This window comes from Canis lupus, chromosome 1, assembly GCF_003254725.2.
Source record: "Canis lupus dingo isolate Sandy chromosome 1, ASM325472v2, whole genome shotgun sequence".
NCBI classification, from domain to species: Eukaryota; Metazoa; Chordata; class Mammalia; order Carnivora; family Canidae; genus Canis; species Canis lupus.
In genome coordinates, this window is record NC_064243.1 from 114,359,802 (window position 1) to 114,372,445 (window position 12,644).

A 12,644-nucleotide genomic window follows, 5' to 3' on the forward strand; every position below is an offset into this window, starting at 1 on the left:
CAGTTGTCTGGTGTCCCTGTTCCTTTCCGTGGGCACCCAGGGACGCAGAACACCTCCAGGCTCTCATGGGGAACAGCAGGGGGGTAGACAGGGGGCCCCAGGGGCTGCGAGAGAGCCTCGGGGCTCTTAGCCCTGGACTCCCAGACTACCAGAGTCCTCTCCCTCAGAGCCCCTTCACCTAAGGCCGGAGCCCCGAAAAAGAGAGGAAGGTTGATTTCAGATCCCCCCAGCCCCGCCTCTTCCCCCGCCCGCCCGGCTTCCTCTCTCTCTGGTGAGGAACACTTTCACTTCCTGCTACTCCAGGCCTCCCCTCGGAGAACAGGTAGGGGTCCCCCGGGACCTAGCCGCCGGCAGCATCACCCCCCGCAGCCTGTCTTTGGTGTCGGGCTTCTGCACCCATCCCGCCCTGCCCAGCACCGCCCGCCGCCCCCTCCACCACCTCCGGTGGGACCCAGGAGAGCATCTGCCTCCCGCCCCACCCTTCCCGCCTGCTCTCCCCTGGACGGGCACCTGCCCTTCCTAAAACCCCGGGTTCCTAAAACCCCAGCCTGATTGATTTGCTCAGCTGGCTCCTACCCGTCTCCTGTACCAGCCCAAGCAAGAACGGAAGCCCCGTGAGGGCAGGGGCCTGTTCTGCCGTCATCGTGTCCCCCGGGCACCCAGTCTGGGCCTGTGCTTATAAAGTATTTGTGAGGCGCACACCTGAATGGCCCCAGGGGTCCCACTCCTGGGACTGCTGCAGAGAAAACACTCAACATTGCCCACCTCGAGCGATCACTCAGGCTAGCTAGGGCTGTGTGCCTGCTTAGGAGAGTTGAGGTCCGACGGACAGAGGGACGGATGTGTTATAGGGCAAAAATAAAACGCCGACAGTAAGATCTAGGGAGCCTGTAAATGCGGGTTTTCTGAATGTTTGAAAGTGTTCATAAATAAGATGTTGGATGGGGGAGTATTTGAGGGCCCCTCTGTGGCCTGGGAAGGGGGGAGGAGGGGCTGCTGTATGAGACACGTCATATTTCCCGAGTGCCTGCTGTGGGCTGAGCGCTGTCCGGGCGCTGGGTTTTGGCGAAGTGGTTTTCCAACTGGCCCACATCTGTATTATGGCAGCACTGGTTGTCAAAATCTGAAATATTTCTGTGCCACTCGGTAAACAGCTGTCAGTTTGGGGCCTCCCTTACACCCCTGCCCTCCCTGCCAAGACACAACGGCCTCCCTTAGACACAACTGTCCAGTGACTAAAGAATTAACACCTGGCACCGCCAGGGGCCTTGGGTCCGTTCTGATCGGTCAGGGTTTGGGCTATATTGGTTGTAGACATGTTGAATATTACCCCTGGGTTGGAGCAACCTTGAGCCTTGTCTCCCTCCCTGCCAGGGGCCAGACCATGGCTTGCTGGCCTCGCGTATCCTGAAGATGGCTCAGCTGGAGGACAAGGCCCCTGCAGGCCCCATCAATGCGGAGAGGTGAGGGCTGCTGGGGCTGGGGTCTCCCCACTCCTGCCCCTGGATTCAGAAGCCCCTTCCACCCAATGCGCACCCCCCATATAGACCCTGAATCCCGTCTCATCCCTGGGCTACCCCTTCCTGCGCCTTTGACCCCGCCTTACCGTCCAACTGCGCACCTCTAACCCCTGGTCTCCTGGACCCTGCATGTCCCAGACCGATTCTGTCACAGGTGAATGGAGCGGGTGAGACCCCCGTAGGGGTCCTGGGGACCCCAGAGCCACTGCTTCGCCTGTGGAGGACATCGGGGGTGTGGCAGGTCCCAGAGCTGGACACACAGGATGCAGAAGCCCTTCTTGAGCTGTGGCCACCAGGGGTGAGTACTCACAGCCAGGGACCTTCTCTGACCTTCCCCATGCCACCGTGCATCAGCCCGGACTCTGCCGGTTCCCCGTGACCAACAACATAGACCAGGCAAACCAAAAAGGCCACCGACTGAGTCAAATAACTGAAACACCCGGAAGTAAAGGGAATTTCAGGAGGGCCTGGATCTTGAGCATGAGGGAACCTGTCCATTTCTCCCATCCCATTTCTTGGCTTTGCTTCAGCTGTAGGGAAAGCCCAATGTTTGGGGCTTCGAGGAACGGGCAGGCGTTCTACAGCCGCTTAGGCAATCAGGCATTTATCTTTGTAAGACATTCCGAAAGGCAGCCTGGGCTCTGGCTCAGTAGCTCTAGTGACGTCAAGGCCTGCTTCTCTGCCATTCTCTTGGATTCCCTTCGCCGTGGCCCGGTGGCTGCCCCAGGTCCAAACACATGTTTGTGCTCCAGGCAGGAAGAAGAAAAAGAAGCACCAGTTGCACCAGGAAAACCAAAAGCCTTCGCAATCGATTCCATATATATGGATGGGGCCCCGGTGGCAATATTTTTTTTTTTTTTTTTTTTTTTTTTTTTTTGAAAATTTGAGTAGACTTTTTTTTTAATTTATTTATGATAGTCACAGAGAGAGAGAGAAAGAGGCAGAGACACAGGCAGAGGGAGAAGCAGGCTCCATGCACCGGGAGCCCGACGTGGGATTCGATCCCGGGTCTCCAGGATCGCGCCCTGGGCCAAAGGCAGGCGCTAAACCGCTGCGCCACCCAGGGATCCCCAATATTTTTTAAAGCTCACCTGGGATGGGGATCCCTGGGTGGCTCAGTGGTTTTAGCACCTGCCTTCAGCCCAGGGCCTGATCCTGGAGACCCCAGATCGAGTCCCATGTCAGGTTCCCGGCATGGAGCCTGCTTCTCCCTCTGCCTGTGTCTCTGCCTCTCTTTCTTCTCTCTGTATCTCTCATGAATAAATAAATAAAATCTTTAAAAAATAATAATAAAGCTCACCTGGGAATTATAAAAGCCAGAGGTGAGAAACACCTCCCACCTACATCATCATCCGTCTTCTCCAACTGGGCAGTTTATGCTCAGGACAAAGCTACAGTCCTGCAAGGAATAGGGGGTGGACTTGGATAAGGCCACTAGCAGGTCTACGCAGCTTCCTTCTCCAGGGGGCTCTGTCCTTGTGGTGGCAGAGATGGGTGTTCCCAGCTCACGGCCATATCCCTCAAGCTTAGCAAAGCCAGTATAAATAGATGCCTCCTTCCAAAGAAAGAGGAAGCAAAAATCTTGTGGAAGATTTCCATTGGCTGGGTTTGATTCACACGCCCATCTCTGAACCAATCACAGTGAGAAAGTACTGTCACCCTATTGGCAAGGTCAGGTCATGGGACCAACCCTAGGGCTTGAGGGGAGTTAGTCCCACACACAGGAACCAAGGGAGGGAGCAGATTTCTTTAAAGGAAGTTTGGGGTGTGGAATCCAAAGTAAGGGAAATGGATGCTGGGCAGGCCAAAGTAACAGAGATTTGTACAGATCCTCTTCAAGATGATCTTTGCTTCAGGGCACCTGGCTGGCTCAGAGTGGAGAATTCTTGGTCTTGGGGTTGTGAGTTTGGGCCCCATATTGGGTGTAGAGATTACTTAAATAAATAAAACTTAAAAAAAAAAAAAAAAGCTGACCTTTGCTACCCTCGCCACCCCACCCCCTAGAGTTTCCTGGTCACAGGATACGACCCTAGCCAGGTCCTGGTGTTGAGGACAGGAGCTTCACGAGGAGAAGTCCACACCTACCAGATCCAGAAGCTTCCTGGAGGTGAGGAGCCTACCCCCAGTTTCCAGCCCACAGCAAATTTAGTCAGCTTTGCTTCCAAAATATCTCCCAAGTGCTATTTGGTGCCATAAGTGGGATGTAGACATAAAGACACCAGAAAAGGTGGGGGCTCTAAGGGGTAGAAATTTCCCTGTGTTGAAGATCCTTTGGGGGATTGCAGGACTGAGGACTCACCTTTTCTTCCCCGCCCCTTGTTTCCCTCCACCCCCAGGTGTGTCCCTGAAATACTCTAACCTCTGCATGCCGGACCTGCCCCATCTCCTGGCCTTCCTTTCAGCCAGCAGGTACAGGTCACCCGTCAAAAGGGCTAAGGGGGATCCATCCCTAAGACATCCCACCCACACCGCAGCTTCCCCTTATCTTTTCTCAGGGATGTTTTGCCCAGAACTCTGCTCTTGCCCCCTCCCACTCGAAGGCCTGGAGACCAACACGCAGGTGAGGGGTGGCTCCCTAAGGGAGGGGGAAGCCACTTTCTGGGTTGCTTGGTCCGGGAGGGTGGCACTTCAGGGAGAGGGCTGTGGGAGGCTTGACCCCTGGGCCTGAGTGACAAAGGGCCGGGGACCAAGCCAGTAATGAGGCTGGGAATTAGGTCTCCTGGTGCCCTGAAGGAACCAGGGGCTGGCTCATTGGACGTCTGGGACGCCTCGGTTATGCTGGTGCCCAGGTCCTCTGCAGATTGGTGGTGTCCAACTCAACATGTCGGAGAGGGTGCTTTCCGTGGTGAACAAGCTCTACGTGGAGACCCACAGAGGGTGGAGGACGGAGCAGATGCCGCCAGAGACACCTCCAGAAACTGCAGAAAGACACAGATCAGGTTAGCTGGATGGGAGAGGGCCCTGGGCCCCTGAGGGTGAGGGAGCCACTACCACTGTTCTGTGGGGCCAACTGTCTCCTCACATCCAGCCCCCAGGAACCCTGCCCCTCACAGGGTCTCGTGGGTTGAAGGCCCACTCAGCCCCGAGGTGCACCACGCTGGGCCAGCTCTGGCCAGCCTGGTGGAGGAGACAGAGAAGGAGGACAAGGATGAGAACGAGGACGAAAATGAGGCCGACTTCAGAGATGAAGAGAACGAACCGGAGGATGTGCTCACCCATCACATCCAGGCTCTGGCCAGGGCCCGGGGCAGCTACGTGGGCAGGCAGTTCCAGGGCCTGAGGGCGCGTCTCACCTCAAATACCAGAGGCCCCCACAGGCCTGGGGACGCAGCCACAGAGCTGCTGCAGGATGTGCGGCACCTCCTTACTGACCTCCAGGATCACTTATCAAAGGACCCCGACGTTAGAGCTGTTTTTGGGAGCCTGGGGCCTGGGACCCCCCAGAAGGACGACGGTCTTGGTAATAAGGAGGACTGGGAGGGAATTTATGGCCATTCCCTGAACCCACTCGGGTTCTCCTTTGCCACCTCTTGGCGCTACGTGTGTGTCCGCAGCCAACTTCTTTCCCTGCGTCTCTGCGCCTGCTGGCTTGGCCACTCGCACACCTTTGCCTGCATATAGGAGCTCCTGTTCCGCTCACTCTGCTCATCTCACACGTCCGGGCTCCCCCTTCCACACGTGTCCTCACCCACGTCTACACGTGCGGGTGGCCAGAAGCCGGGAAGGGTGGGGTCGCCCCGGGAGGGGGTCGGCGGAGGGAGGGGGGCGCGCGCAGCAGCCGGCGCCCCTTGGCTCAGCCACCCCAACCGGTCGCAGGCGCCGCGGTGGAGGCGGCCTTGTGCCGGGCGGTGCTGGCGCCGCTGAAGCCCGCCCTGTGGACGCGACTCCGCACGCTGCGGGCCGGGGAGCTGCGGCGCCTGCGGCAGCGACAAGTAGCCCTGCGGGCGGGGGCGGGGCCTCCGGGAGCCCAGGGGGCGGGGCTGGCGGGGCAGGGCCCCGCCCCCGCCCTGCGGAGCCGCATCCACGCGCGCCTGGCGCACCTCCACGCCGCCTGCGCCCCACGCCGCAAGGTGGCGCTGCTGCTGGCCGTGTGCAGTGACGTCTACGCGGGCCTGGCTCGGGGCGAGAACCAAGGTAAAGGGGGCTTCCCTGCGTCCCCCTGGATGCGCCGTAGCTTGAGGGTCGCGGGAGCCGGGTGCGGCGCGCCCGTGTGCACGTCGAGGGGAGAGGGTGGCACGCTCCGGCGGGCGGCGTGTACGCGGGCCCCGGGGATCTGGTAAGGGGCGTTTGCACCCCACCAGGTGGAAGGGTAGCCAGCGCCGCGAGGTCCTGGGGATGGCTGCGGGCGCCTGCACGCCCCCACGCACCTGTCCGTCCGCCAGAGCCGCTGGGGGCCGACGCCTTCCTGCCCGCGCTGACGGAGGAGCTGATCTGGAGTCCGCACATTGGGGAGACGCAGCTGGACGTGGAGTTTCTCATGGAGCTGTTGGATCCCGACGAGCTACGGGGAGAAGGTGGGCCCCCGCCCCGGGACGCGGGGACCCAGCCGGGGCGCCCTCGGGCCCGACGGCCTCGCCCGGCGGCAGGGGGTGGAGAGGCGGACACACTGCGGGGCCGGGCCGCGCCGACCGCCCCTTCCCGTCCCCAGCCGGGTACTACCTGACCACGTGGTTTGGGGCGCTGCACCACATTGCGCACTACCAGCCCGACGCGGGCCGCGCCCCCCAGGGGCTCAGCTCCGAGGCTCGCGCCTCCCTGCGCCAGTGGCACAGCCGGCGGACGCTGCACAGACAGGACAGACAGAGCCACGACGGAGCCCAGGTGACCGTCCCTCCGGACTGCGGGGGGCGGCGGGCGCTGGACCCGTTGCCTTTCTGACCCAGGCTCCTGCCCCTCCGCACAGGTCAGCCTGTCCTTTGAGGAACCGTGGGTGAGAGACCCTGTGCCCAGAGACCAGTGACGATCAGGGGTCTCAAACCCTCCTGCTCTCCAGGCAAGATTCCAGAAGCACCAGGACGGCACCGACTTCTGGTTGGTTTAGGTGCAGGGGAGTAGCCGGGGTTCCCAGGAACAGACCCACCCCTGGGCCTCTGCATTGGCTGCTCCAGCTTTCTGGAATCCCCTTTCCTGATATCCGTATTGCTCTTTCCCTCCATTCCTTGGGTCTTTAGGCAGATGTCCCCTCTCAGTGAGGCTCTCCCAATCACCCTCTGTAAAGGCCCAGCTCCTCTGACTTGACCCTCCCTGGGGTATCCACCTCCTAATCCCCAGAATCTGTGAATATGTTACCTTACATGGACAAAGGGACTTTATGTATGTGGCTAAATTAAGGATCTTGATATGGGGAAATAATTCTGGGTCATCCTGGTGACCCCGTATAATCACAGGAGGATTTAATATATGTATTAAATATATTATTTTATATTATTATATATCCTTATATAGTAATATATGTTTTTATATAAGGATATAAGAGGGAGAGACACTTGGGTGGTTCAGCAGTTGAACGTCTGCCTCTGGCTCAGGTCGTGATCCTGGGATCAAGTCCCACATCAGGCTCCCCACAGGGAGCCTGCTTCTCCCTCTGCCCATGTTTCTGTGTCTCTCATGAATAAATAAAATCTTAAAAAAAAAAAAAAGATATAAGAGGGAGGCAGTAGGGTCAGAGAAAGAGATGTGATTTTGCAAGGAGAGGTCAGAATGATGTGGTTGGGAGCCAAAGTAGGCACCCTCTAGAAGCTGAAAAAGACAAGAATCGGATTTTCCCCTGGAATCTCCAGAAGACTCAGCCTTTGATTTTAGGCCCTAAGAGTACTATTTTGAACTTCTGACCTTTAGAACTGCAAGCTAATAAATTTGTGGGTGTTGACCTGCTAAATTTGTGGTAATTTGTTACAGGAGCAACAGGAAAGCAAATATACTCTCTTACCCTGACCTTTATTTTTTTCTTCCATAGAAATTATCACTTCCTAACAGACCATAAAATGTATTTATTTATTGTGTTAGTTGTCCATAGTCTCCTTCCCCTTAGGCTGTCCAACAGAAATACAATGCAAGCTGTATATGTAATTCTATATATTATTTTAGTAGCTACAGAACAAAAAATTTTAAAAACACAAGAAATTAATTTTAATAACTTATCTGATTGAGCCAAATCTATCCCAGATGTTACCACTTCAGCATGTAACCAACATCCAAAAATTAGGGGCGCCTGGCTGGCTCAGTCGGTGGAGCATGCGACTCCTGATCTTAGGGTTGTGAGCTTGAGCCCCATGTTGGGTGTAGAGATTACGTAAAAGTTAAAAAAAAAAATCCTTGGGATCCCTAGGTGGCGCAGCGGTTTGGCGCCTGCCTTCGGCCTAGGGCACTATCCTGGGGACCCGGGATCGAATCCCACATCGGGCTCCCAGTGCATGGAGCCTGCTTCTCCCTCTGCCTGTGTCTCTGCCTCTCTCTCTCTCTCTCTCTGTGACTATCATAAATAAATTTAAAAAATTAAAAAAAAAATCCTTAACAAAATTCAAAAATTATTGCTCTATTTAATATTCTTTTTGCGTCCGTGCAAAATATTCAAAATCCAGTGCATGTTTTACATTTCAGCCCATCTCAGTTGGGACTAGTCACATTTCAAGTGCTCAAGAGCCACACAGGGCTTGGAGCTACCATTCTGGACGGTGCCACCTTAAAATGTCAGCTCCAGGAGCCCAGGGATCTCTCTTTTGTGCATGGCTATATTCTCAGTGTCTAAACAAAGGCCTGGCACACAGTAGGTGTTCAGTAAGTACTTGCTGAATGATTCAATGACAAAGTTTCTGCGGCAGGCTGAGGATGGCTGCCCAAAAGATATCCCTGTCCTAATTTCTGGAATCCAGGAACCGTTACCTTATTTGGAAAAGGGTCTTTGCAAATATTATTAATTTAAGGATTTTACAATGGGGAGACTATTCTAGATTATCTGGGGGAGGGCTCTAAATGCAATCACAGGTGTTCTTATAGAAGGAAGGCCAGAGGGAGTGCAGGCCCGATACTCTCCTAGCTCCTCCAGAAGGAGTGGAGCCTTGTCCACACCTTAACTTCACCCCAGTGATACCAATTGCAGACTTCTGGCCTCCAGAGCTGTAGGAGAAATTTCTGCTGTCTTAAGCCAGAGTCTATAGTCATTTGTCACAGCAACCACAGGAAACTTAATAATTAGTGATTCATTACTTAATATAAAAAAGAGAAAAATGGAGTAGAATTCATATCCAACCCAGGCTCACTCTAACAACGAGGGACATGCATCTAACTGATACAGGAATGAACTAGAAAACTAGGAAAACCCCTTGAGTCCATTTCCCAAAGAGATGTCCTACCACTAAAATTTCACATTTTGATTTCATAATGATTGAAATTCTGTAATATTAGATATCAAATAAAAAAGGTACCAGAAAAAAAAAAAAAGGTACCAGAAGAGAGTTTTTTTGCAATTGTTTTTCAAAACCAAAAAAGCTTTGCGCCAGGCAGCAAAGCAGGAAGCAGGGATGGGGGAACTGCAGGATGTGGCCTCTGATCTTCTGTTCAGACAGAACTGAGTGGGCTCGCTGGATCCTAGGAGACGTGAGGAGACCATCGTCTTCTTCAAGAACCTTCAGGGCAAGCAGGGCACCAAGAATTTCTTTGTGTCTTTCTATTATGCATTTATATATCATTTTTTATAATTGTAAAAATCAAGTAATACCAAATTTACCCTCTTAACTATTTTTAGCTAGATCTCTGTTTTTTTTTTTTTTGGTTTTTTGTTTGTTTGTTTGTTTGTTTGTTTTTCTAGATCTCTGTTTTATGTGGAATCATAGAGTCTCTTGGTGAGCTGGCATATTTCACTAAGCCTTATGTCCTCAAGGTTCATCCACGTTGTAGCATGTTATAGGATTTCTGTCTTTTTAAAGACTGAATAATGGGCAGCCTGGGTGGCTTAGCGGTTTAGAGCCGCCTTTGGCCCAGGGTGTAATCCTGGAGACCTGAGATCGAGTCCCACGTTGGGTTCCCTGCATGGAGCCTGCTTCTCCCTCTGCCTGTGTCTCTGCCTCTGTGTGTGTGTGTGTGTGTCACATGAATAAACAAATAAAATATTTTAAAATAAATAAATAAAAGACCGAATAATAGTCTATTGTATGTATATACTACATTTTGTTCATCCAATCATCTTTCTATAGAGAGTTGGGTTGCTTCCACCCATTGGTTATTGTGAATAACACCCCGATGAACGACCCGATGCAAACATTTTTTCAAGATTCTTCTCTCATTTCTATTAGATACATACCCAGAAGTAGAATGGCCAGATCATATGGTAATTTTGTGTCTAATTTTTTGAGGAATCTTAGACTGTTTTCCATTGGACCTGTCCCATTTACATGCCCACCAATGAACCACAGAGTTCTGATTTCTCCACGTCCTTGGGAACACTTTTTTTTTTTTTTTTAATGGTAGCCATCCTAAGGAGCATGAGATGGTATCTCATTGTAGTTTTGATTTGCATTGGTGAGATGAACATCCTTTCATGCACTCATTGGCCATTCATATATCTTCTTTGGAGAAATATCTATTCAAGCCCTTTGCCTATTTTTAAATTGGGTTATTTTGGGCTTTTGTTGTTGAGTTGTAGACGTTCTTTATTTATATTCTGGATGTGTATGTCTTGTGGGCAGTCCCAGTTTCTGGATTTCCTCAGTAGATTCCAGTCCTGTAGTTACGGGAAGTATACCCTGAAGGTAGACACTGTGTCCTTCTCCGCACATCCCATTAGGGGCCCTATGACCAGCGATGTGAACTGCGCCCATGGAGTTAAAGGCTGTATTAGTTTGATTAAGGTGCCATAGAAGAAAACCACAGAGTGGATAAAGAACAGAAATTTGGTTTCTCACAGTTCTGGAGGCCACAAGTCCAAGATCAGGACCTCGGCAGGTTTGGTTTCCTCTGAGGCTTCTCTCCTTGGCTTGTAAATGGCCGTTCTCTCCTTTTGTCTTCACATGGCCTTCCCTTTGTGCCTCTCTGCATCCTAATCTCTTCTTTCAAAAAGTTTTAAGCATTTACTTATTTATGTATTAAATTGAAGTACAGTTGACACCCAGTGTTACATTAGTTCTCAATCTCTTCCTGTAAGGACACCCTTCATAGTGCACAAGGGCCACCCATGTGATTTCATTTTAACTTAATCACTTCTTTATTTATTTTTTTCTTTCTAAGATTTTGTTTATTTGAGTGAGGGAGAGCCAGAGAGACAGAACAAGTTGGGGAGAGGACAGGAGGGGCAGGGAGACTGCGTGCTGAGTGGGGAGCCCCACATGGGGCTTGATCCCAGAACCCTGAGATCATGACCTGAGCTGAAGGCAGATATTTAACCAACTGTGCCACCCAGGTGCCCCTAACTTAGTCACCCTTTTAAAGGCCCTTGCTCCAGACTTAATCATATTCTAAGAAACTGAGGGTTAGTTAGGACTTCAACCTATGAATTTGGAGGGGAGGGTCACAATTCTGTCCATGACTGGAGGTGACTGTCAGATTCCCCCCACCTTTTTTTTTTTAAGATTTGATTTATTTACTCATGAGAGGCACAGACACAGGCAGAGGAAGAAAGCAGGCTCCATGCAGGGAGCCCGACATGGCACTCGATCCCGGATCTCCAGGATCACACCCCAGGCCAAAGGCGGTGCTAAACTACTGAGCCACCGGTGCTGCCAGGATCTCCTCCTTTTGAATTATGGTGTCATCTGTGGGTGGTGCCCTGAGACCCTGTGAAGAACCTGTCCCTGACTGCCTTTCACCCAGTGCTCTTGGTACCTTTTCTTGGTTTTTGCTGAGTCATTGGGTTTATTCATACTACGTGTTCTATTTATGGCAAGTGATAGTGGTTTTCCACCTCCTAGTGTGAAGTGATATTTCCTGGGTTTTCTTTTTAAGATTATTTATTTATTTATTTATTTGAGAGTGAGCATAAGTGGGGAGGGGCAGAGGGAAAGGGAGAAGCAGACTCCTTCCTGAGCAGGGAGCCCAACGTGGGTCTCGATCCCAGGACCCTGGGACCATGACCCGAGCTGAAGGCAGATGCTTAACCAACAGAGCCATCCAGATGCCCCCTGACATTTCTTATTTAAATAAACGTGTTGAGTGTAAAAAAAAAAAAAAAAAAAAATCTGAGCTGATTTCAAGAAAAGTATCCAGTAGCTAAGTATACGAGTGATGCGTGGATATGTGGCAAAGTATGTGAAAGTGAAACGCAAAAGGTGGGTGTTTGGGATATTGCTGGCTGAGGACTATGGGGTCACACCCAGCATCTTGTTCACTCTGGAGCTCTGGGTTTTGTGCTGGATGCCTCCTCTTGTGGTCCCATTCCCATGGTGTCCCAAACTGGCCAGAGCATCTCCCCCAATCCTGCTCCTCCTTCTAGTACCCATTACAGGGGGCCCTCATGATCTCCCCAGTCCCTAGGCTAGAGCCCTGAGCCCTGGACACCTGCCTCCCCCATTCTCATGCTCCCCCATTCTCCCCTTCCATGGCCTCATCCTGGTCCAGCCCAACCTCCACTGCCTCCTGGTTCACAGTCCAGGGGATCCCCTCCAATCCCCCACTCACATGGCAGCAGAAGGAAATTTTATTTTATTTTATGTTAAGAGTTTACTTTTAAGTGATCTCTGTACCCAACATGGGGCTTAGACTCACAACCCCGAGATCAAGAATCTCACACTCCACCTCCTGAGCCAGCCAGGTGCCCTGCAGTTCTAATTTTGGTGGAGTCCAATTTAGTGTTCTTTTGCTGCCTGTTCTTTTGGTGCCACATCCAAGAAATCATTGCCAAATCCTATGTCATGAAGCTTTCCCCTATTTTTTCTTCTAAGGGTCTTATAGTTTGACTTCTGACATTTAGGTCTTTGGTTCATTTTAGGTTCATTTTTGTATGTGGTGTTGGATAAGGGTCTTGACTCTTTTGCATGCGGATATCCATTGAATTTTCCCAGCACCATCATTTAAAAGACTGCCTTCCTCCCATTGAATGAGCTGGGCACGCTTGTCAAAAATCATCCAATCTTAGGGGTGCCTGGGTGGCGCAGACAGTTAAGTGAGCTGCTCCTGGTTTTGACTGGGCTCATG

The 12,644-nt window shown here is 52.0% G+C and overlaps 1 protein-coding gene and 1 long non-coding RNA gene across 4 annotated transcripts in view; one reads left to right on the forward strand and one right to left on the reverse strand.

Annotated features, from left to right (window-relative positions):
• LOC112645508 (uncharacterized) overlaps positions 1 to 12,644 on the reverse strand; it is a 36,953-nt gene that overhangs the window by 4,420 nt on the left and 19,889 nt on the right. For 2 of the 3 annotated variants that reach the window (XR_007410588.1, XR_004807500.2), the window contains exons 5-6: positions 5,888 to 9,145; positions 2,821 to 4,438 (exon numbers count right to left, since the gene is read on the reverse strand). This is a non-coding gene — a long non-coding RNA (uncharacterized LOC112645508). The remainder of the gene's footprint in view (positions 1 to 2,820; positions 4,439 to 5,887; positions 9,146 to 12,644) is intronic. The other variant, XR_003127103.3, reaches the window with a different exon arrangement.
• On the forward strand, positions 239 to 7,398 carry RINL (Ras and Rab interactor like). Its single transcript, XM_025425070.3, has 12 exons — positions 239 to 322; positions 1,375 to 1,463; positions 1,659 to 1,818; positions 3,525 to 3,627; positions 3,857 to 3,929; positions 4,016 to 4,080; positions 4,310 to 4,459; positions 4,549 to 4,980; positions 5,337 to 5,654; positions 5,903 to 6,034; positions 6,169 to 6,341; positions 6,424 to 7,398. The coding sequence occupies exons 2-12, from the start codon at positions 1,414 to 1,416 to the stop codon at positions 6,478 to 6,480; spliced, it is 1,713 nt and encodes a 570-aa protein (XP_025280855.1). The 5' UTR covers positions 239 to 322; positions 1,375 to 1,413; the 3' UTR covers positions 6,481 to 7,398.

What these genes read in the sequence shown, in the direction of transcription:
- RINL (XM_025425070.3), top strand. Translation starts at nt 1,414, where the DNA reads ATGGCTCAGCTGGAGGACAAGGCCCCTGCAGGCCCCATCAATGCGGAG. An exon ending in TTGAGCTGTGGCCACCAGGG is followed by an intron (nt 1,819 to 3,524) that starts GTGAGTACTCAC and finishes CCCACCCCCTAG; the next exon opens with AGTTTCCTGGTCACAGGATA. An exon ending in GGCTCGGGGCGAGAACCAAG is followed by an intron (nt 5,655 to 5,902) that starts GTAAAGGGGGCT and finishes TCCGTCCGCCAG; the next exon opens with AGCCGCTGGGGGCCGACGCC.